Source organism: Orbicella faveolata, unplaced genomic scaffold, assembly GCF_042242905.1.
Source record: "Orbicella faveolata isolate gen_17 unplaced genomic scaffold, um_ofav_v1 contig_24, whole genome shotgun sequence".
In the NCBI taxonomy this organism is placed as follows: Eukaryota; Metazoa; Cnidaria; class Anthozoa; order Scleractinia; family Merulinidae; genus Orbicella; species Orbicella faveolata.
The window spans coordinates 29,977,273-29,985,000 of record NW_028301552.1 but is presented as its reverse complement, the minus strand read 5'-3'; the positions used below and the strand labels follow the sequence as shown (position 1 = coordinate 29,985,000).

The 7,728-nt window shown below is 37.5% G+C and overlaps 2 protein-coding genes across 2 annotated transcripts in view; both read right to left on the bottom strand.

The window, feature by feature from the left end:
- The window catches only part of LOC149111262 (alpha-crystallin B chain-like), a 3,539-nt gene extending 3,492 nt beyond the window's left edge, over positions 1 to 47 (bottom strand). The window contains exon 1 of the mRNA XM_089292508.1: positions 1 to 47. This exon is cut by the window's left edge and continues 118 nt beyond it. The gene's annotated coding sequence lies outside the window, so the exon portion shown is untranslated.
- A 5,158-nt stretch (positions 48 to 5,205) lies between these two features.
- LOC149111261 (uncharacterized) lies at positions 5,206 to 7,444 on the bottom strand. The gene is made up of 2 exons (XM_089292647.1): positions 7,301 to 7,444; positions 5,206 to 6,934 (listed from the first exon to the last, which is right to left on the bottom strand). Exons 1-2 carry the CDS (start codon positions 7,339 to 7,341, stop codon positions 6,229 to 6,231), a joined length of 747 nt encoding a protein of 248 aa, XP_089148773.1. The 5' UTR covers positions 7,342 to 7,444; the 3' UTR covers positions 5,206 to 6,228.
- Positions 7,445 to 7,728: the final 284 nt, after the last annotated feature.

Genomic DNA, 7,728 nt, shown 5'->3' with positions numbered 1-7,728 from the left:
ATGATGGGGCAACTGAAAACCTCCTTTTATACCCAACGATCCTCTTCTAAAACGATCAAACGTTACTAAAATTAAACACTTAGTCAATGCTTTGGAGTGACAGAAAAGATTTTTGCTGATACAGTGCCGACTGGACAAAAACGGTTTCATTTTCATATTTCTCGCGACTCGGGTAATTTTCTGAAATATGTACCTTATTGAGGCGGCGAAAAGTAGTCGAGTCGTTGTTTCTTGATTTTTGCGAACATGGAGCGAACAGGCAACTTCAGTAAAACATTAATTATAATGGCTCTTTTTAATGGCTGTGTTTGGCCCATCTCCGGGACCCATTCGCGGTAAACGCTTGCACGATGTAAGATTGTATTGCCGGTTTTCATGTGACGTCATCATTTTCCAAAATAAGAAATTACAAATCCTTCTGAAGTTTTAGTTTCATCAGAAGTTAGACCCTCTAATAACCTTGAGGTTTTGCAACGTTTAAGTCCGACAGGGTTTTCCTCACTATGTTATAGAGCACGTTTGAATTTCCAAGTTTATGCGTTGCGTGACATTAAAATGGCGGCCGGATAAGGCTCTCGAGTAGGTCAAAAGATGAGTTATTGCTCAAGTTATTGCTAACTAAACAGTTCTTGCTCTAGAAGAATTATCAATTTCAATGTGTCGGAGCTCTAAAGTAATTACTTTTCGTTTCAATGGCAAATCTCAATGACAGATGTTTCTGTTACTTTACGACCGCCATGTTTGTGTCCCAAGGGGCACACTGCACAAAGCTCTATAAATCTAAGTGAAACACTTTTCCGAATAATGAGCGAACGAAAAACCGCACAGACGTAAATCTTGGCGAGGTTGTTTATATATCAGTTTCGTATCCGAGCTTACGATTTTTATTTTTGATGGCGTAACACTGTAAACCCGCCATATACGTCTCCCGCGTCGCCGTTTTGTCAACATTTAACGAAACTGTCATCTAAACATAGAGGTGGCAAGATTTATGCTTGACAATACAACTGTTTTTTTTTCTTTCTTTTCTTCTTTTCTTTTGTTTTTGTTTTGTTCTGTTTTGTTTTGTTTTGTTTTTGTTTTGTTTTTGTTTGTTTTTTTTGTTTTTTTGTGCAATGAATTAAAAAAGCAACTGGCCGAAATTAGTTTGTCAGCGATTTGTCTTTGATAGTGGTCCGTATTGCAACATTGAAACCACTAAAAGAACCAATTGGAGCTCTCCTTTTCATCGCGTATTAGTGCAGCCATATAATAAAAAAAATCAAAACAATAAACCACTGATAAACTGTCACTTTAGTCCCTTAACTATTAGTAATCACTACGAGAGTGCGTTCGACGTCGTCACTTTAAATTATATAACTTAAATAAATGGTTTCACTAGCTGACTTTCAACCTCTGTCTATTGCTAAAATCAACGTTTTTCATCGGCAACCGAGGTTTTACAGACAGATATATCATAGTGTCAAAGTCCATGCCAATGAAGAGGTCCCTGTACTAACTATGATTTGTTGATTCGTTGCGTGACAGCGCCAGTTTCCGTAGACTCAAATTTCGTGCTAAATATTCCCACAGTAACTGGTAATGTTGAAAAGTGAATTTGAAAAAGTATATTTTATATACATTATTCTAAGCTGGAACCACAAAGATAAGCAAACATTTGTAGTGGTGTGCTCGTTTATCGTCACCGTAAACAAACTCCGTGCGACTGGTTCGCGTATTTCCCTGATGAATGAAGTAGACAGTATATAATTTGCCGTTCCTTGGTTCAGGCACACTCTAATGGATCTTTTTCCACTGATTCCAAGCAATATTTGACCGGATAAAGACTGAGCTACATGTATCTGTCGCGACTGGAACTAATCAACAAATGCAATCAAAATATAGCTGTTCCCGCACTTAACATTCCAAAGCCAAGGCGATTCAAAGTCGTGTTCGTTAACATATAAAATAAACAAGGAAAATTACCTCAGATTTCGATAAATGCTACCGTCGAAGCGCATATATTCACCAATATCCAACGCTGAGATCACAAAATAGCGAAGCCCACGGCGACTGAATAGAAAGAAGTCAAACAAAGATTCAGCAAAAAGACGAGCTTACATGTTCACATGTTCGCCAAATGTCTTATCACATGTAATCACATGTCTTGGTATTTAACAGTAGCAGTTTACTGGCCGTGACATGCCCCTGAAAAAATCAAGCGGGATGGCCATTTTGGTGTCCTTACAGGCATGTGGAGTTTTTCTGCATACAACTGTGCACAGGGTACCCAACTCTGGAAAGCCACAGGCCAAAATTAGGCTTGCGTTCTTCGAACGCAATTAGAAAAAAGATATAACTCGCTAGTAACATTTTAGAAATTTCATGGGATAGGAAAAAAAAACCTGAGCTACTTGAATTGGCCACTTCACAATAAATAGTTTTTGAATACTGAACATTTGCTATTTTAAAACTTTCTAATCACCACTGCATACCTTAAGACGGTGCCTACTTTTGTTAGTGCGCACACGTTCTGCGCATCACGCAAGCCATGGTTTAGCTCCACGCGCGTGCTGGGGCTGACAGTAGGGAGTTTAAGCAAATCGCTACGGCTGGCTCTGATACGGCTGCCGGAAGTAAATTTCCCCAAAAATGAGACACTGCGCATGTACGTCGGTTGCATCCAGCCGTAGCGTGAAATCTGATTACGTGAGTCGGGATGTTTTGCCGTAGTGGCTACTACTTCGGGTTTATTTCGCTTCTCTGGCCCTTTTCAACGGACATCTCGGCATTTTAAGAATTCCATTGGATACTATATCCTTTAACCTCAATTTCAGTCAAAGATTGTGTCAAGGTTGCCTTTCATAAGCTTGTAAATCCGTATCCTGAATTTACGATACGTTTTGGCAAAGGTGCTGGAATGGCGAAGCGAGTCAAGCGAATATTCGTGTTGAGCACGAGGTTGTTTTTCTTCGGTTAAGTTTGCTTTGAGGGTTTAGTGAAGATGTTTTATATCTGGATAACTATACGATGCTATTTTGCTTCTTTGAGTATTGATATATTTGTGCTAATCACTCGATATTCTTTGAGATATTTGTCTCTGAAATTATATATTTCATCCATCGAATTGTTATGGTACAAAGTCTATGGCATTCGCTTTCGCTCCGAAATAATCTGTACGTCCTACCGAATAACGACCATCGTCCTTTGACCGAAGCCATTTGGCTGTGAGAAACTAAATAAAAAAGATTTTAAACTCCTTAGCCGATGTGTCTTCATCTTTGTATTTCGCTTTACTCGCTAAACTCAAAATTTGGCAGACCACCGAGACGTACTCTCCCCAGACCTTTTCAGTCAAGGCAGCCGTAGTAGCACAAACCGTAGTGATTTGCTTAAACTCCCTATTGACGCAATCAACTACGCTATCATGTACACCCCTAAAATGAAAGCAAAATTTTCCTACTGTGACCAAATCAAGTTTAATGAACCTGTACTTAAACCAGGAACAACAGTTCGTCGAAAATTATACTGAAATCCAACTGTAAACATGTACCTACAGATGGCGTAGTGCGTGCGCAAAACAAGTGCAAGATACGCAAATGTCTTACTTACTGGGGAGGTGACAGGAAAAAACTTAACGGGCACCGTAAACGTTTTCCAAAAAGATCAATAACTTTAAAAAACGCGTGGTTACCCCTACATTTTATGTTATGAAATGGAAGTGGCAAGTCTATTCAACACGTGATTAGTTTCTGGTTGTGAGCAAAAGGTATTTAGACTGTATTTTAGCCGCATTAGAGGAAGGCTGTCAGATACGCTAAAAGCGCTTTTGCAACGATTTTGTTATTAAAAACATATCAAAAATGTTTTTTTTGTTACCATTTGCCATGCAGTTTAAAGATCTTTTTAAATGTGTTTGCTTTTCTGTGTGTAAAGGCAAATTCTATGGAAATCTGTGAAGAAATATCCTTTCCTTCTTTTTTCAGGAAAATGCTGATGTCAGCATTTTTGTTGAGATTCAAGGCTAATTATCTCGAAAAAATGCGTGGCTACCCCCACTTTTCTTTGTGGATTCCGATAGCCCTTACAAAGATCTACTTTTTCCGCGTGGTCTTAACCTGGCGCAAAAACCTTTGCAATTAGTAGGCACCGTTCTTAAATTGGACATCACATAACACATTCAGCCGTTACATGATTTGTATTGAGCCACTGAGTCATTTACATAGTTCAAAATAATCTATTACAATCTATAAATAGACTCTTTAGACCATTTGCGTGTTGCCTTTTGCCTCTGTGTCAAAACGAGTCTAATAAACCATTCATAGAAAATGTGCTTCACCTCAAGTTCGTTTTCATGACTATCAAACTCAATACTTTCACATCAAAGGTTTTTGCACGAAGACTCGTTTTGAATCAAAGGCAGAAGGTAACTAGATAACGGTCTGAAGAAATTACCTCGCATCCACTTAGAATTACATTGTAATGCTAATGAGAAAAGTCACCATGAAAAGGCTATTTCCCGTGTTTGGGTATATATAAATGAATTAAATAAATACCTTTATTTAATGCATTTAGCACTCTTGTGCTAATTGGGCGCACTGTAAAAAAATAAACAAATATTGCAGATAGAATTAACATAAACTATTAACAATCTCAACAGGTGGGAGGCTGAACAATTTAGGTTATTTTCTGTATAATTCGCAGAAATCTAACAGACTAAACTGAGAAGTCATTAAATTCCTTGTACGATGTAAATGTCAACTGAGGATTATGTAATAATAGAACAATGTTATAAATATAGCATAGTGTCTTTCTCATATTTAGAACATTGTTTTACGCAATTTTTTTCTTCTAAGTTTTGTTTTTTTTTTCTCTTTTATTATGGTGTGAATCTATCAGTTTTATGATCCGACAGTGGGTTATTTTTCCTTTTTTGAAGACGAGTTAGGTCTCAATCCTTTGAATTCAAGAAAATCAATACTGACTGCCATTTTGACATGCAAGTTAGACGCCACACTTAGATTCAAGGAATTTACAGGTACATTTCTCAGTTTCACTACGAGTTTCCATTCGAGACAATCCTGTTTACTTGTGTTCCAGCCAACAAAGCCTTCATTTTGGTCATACGCTATCGTCTTTTAATTTAATTGTGCCGTTGTATAACATTTTGGTAAATTACGATTATCTGCGTGACTTAAAAATAAACCAGAAACTGAGGAACAGAGATATAATGGTAAATATTTATTTCATTAATTCATCTTGCCTGTAATTGCATCACTAATACACACAGTACACAGTAATACACCCAAGTAATTAAAACGCTACAAAATCAATACTAATGACCCTCAACCAAGCATTTGCTGAACTTTGTTTGCAAAATTAACGGTATATGATAAAGAAAGCAATAAGAACTGCTTTTCAGTTTCAACAAAAATGAAAACAAAAACCGACAACTGAAATCTTACGACTATTATGTGGCTGGCAGATCATACAAATTAGACGTAATTAACTACTTTTGATAAACAAAAAAACTAGCAAAAAAAAGCCGATATAATTGCACATTTTATCACAGTCTAAAAAGTAAAGTGCCCCTGTGATCAAATTCTCGATATCCAGTTTTTTTGCATTTTCGTACACAATTTTTTTTTGTACATTTTCGTACACAATAGGTCTCTCCTAGATATCTTGCCAAATTTCAATCTATTACCAACATTAGAACTAAATAACGGTTTTTTGGACCTTTATTTCCGAGAATTTGCGGCCGCCATTAATTTTCCTTGTATCAAGTCTTGGTTGAGAACTGGAGTAAATGACGTCATTTACTCAAAAATACCGCCCGGGTTGAAATTGAATAACCAAAACTTTGGCTCTTATATTCGTGCAATACCACACGGGTTGAAATTATAATTAATGTAGAAAATTGCACGAATATAAGAGCCAAAGTTTTTTGTTACTCACTATGCGACTTGCTGTACTAATTGTTATTACAATTTCAACCCGTGCGGTATTTTTGATTAAATGACGTCATTCACTCCAATTCTCAACCAAGACTTGATACAAGGAAGATTAATGGCGACCGTAAATTCTTGGAAATAAAGGTCCAAAAACGTAAGTTCTAATGTTCGTAATAGATTGAAATTTGGCAAGATATCTAGGGAAAACCTATTGTGTACGAAACTGTAAATAATGGATATCGAGAATTTGATCATAGAGGCACTTTAAGTTCTTCACTCTTTTAACAGTCTCTAACTAAATTGCGGTTCCAGACGCATCAGCGCTGGTCGTCTTCTCTTTTGGTTCCTCGTTTGTTTCCCTGGTGATGGGGGTGTCATCAAAACTTTTGCACGACAACTTGGCTGGATCACGTGACGCCTTTATCGTCAGCAGGCCTTCTTTTGACAGGCATGACGTCACTGATCTGGGATCTACGTCATCGGGCAGCACAAGACAACGACTGTACTTGCTACGTAACTGATGACGTATTCCAGTGATGGTCAGCATATTTCCACGGCGTTGGAGCTTGATCTCTTCTGGTTTGAAACCACTGAAATCCAACTTGGCCTCAATTTTACCGTCGCTCGCTTTATCTTCCACGTGTTTTGCGCCCCCGATTACGAGAACGCTCCCATCTTGGTTAAAGTGAAGCGATACAGTAGTCGGATCGACACCTGGAGGAAGTTTGAAGACTCTCACGAACTCGCTCTTATTGAATCCATCTTCTTGTTCGCATTGATGCTGGCCATGTAAGATGATCTTTTCGCTATCTACCTCAAGCGAGATTTCTTCAGGTTGGTAATGCCTAAGCAGCACACAAGCGATCTTTATTGTTCCCTGGTGAGGCCTTTCCATAGCTCGATGGGAGTTTGCTTTTTGCTGTTCGTAAGCACTAGCTAGAACAGCTTCTCTCCATAAATCAACGAAAACGCCATAGCCTCTAGGAGCCTGGTTGTAGTAACTGCAATAAGAAAAATGGAATTAATTAAACGCTGAAGACAGAGTAATATATTTTCTTGAAACATAACATTTTCTGCACGCATTTACGTCCCATAAAAGGTTACAAAGTGGAACCTATTTTGTAATATTTATATATTTTTAATATTGATTTTGAATCTGAAGATTAAACACTGTTGAATTGCATTTGTAAATTTTACGCTGTTCAGCAGAGCTCTAACCTTCTTGTAAAATGTCTTCAGTTGCAACCACAAACTAACTCTACATCATGGACAGGCGTAAAAGATCAGTGCTAAAAGCTTCCTTCGCCATAGCAGTAGAAATGTTTTACAAAGGGCTCAATCCCTCCGAAAATAATTTTAAAGTTTACCTGTATGGATCGTAGGTTGGAAATCGGTTAACGAGAGGCATGCTGTATTGAACTTCTTCTCTTTGTCCTTGTTTCTTCTTTTATCTTGCTGGTAACTTCTTGAAAACTTTCTGAACTGATGATCAGTCAACTGATAACCTCCTTTTATACCCGACGATCGTCTTCTAAAACGATCAAACGTTACTAAAATTAAACACTTAGTCAATGCTTGGTAAGAATGAAAGAAAAGATTTTTGCTGATACAGTGCCAACTGGACAAAAACGGTTTCATTTTCATATTTCTCGCAAACTCGGGTAATTTTCTAAAATATGTACTTTATTGAAGCAGCGTATTTTAGTCGAGTCGTTGTTTCTTGATTTTTGCTTGTTTATGCACAAAGCTTAAGCTTATCCATAAACTTGAAAAAAACAGAAAGAGACCAATATGG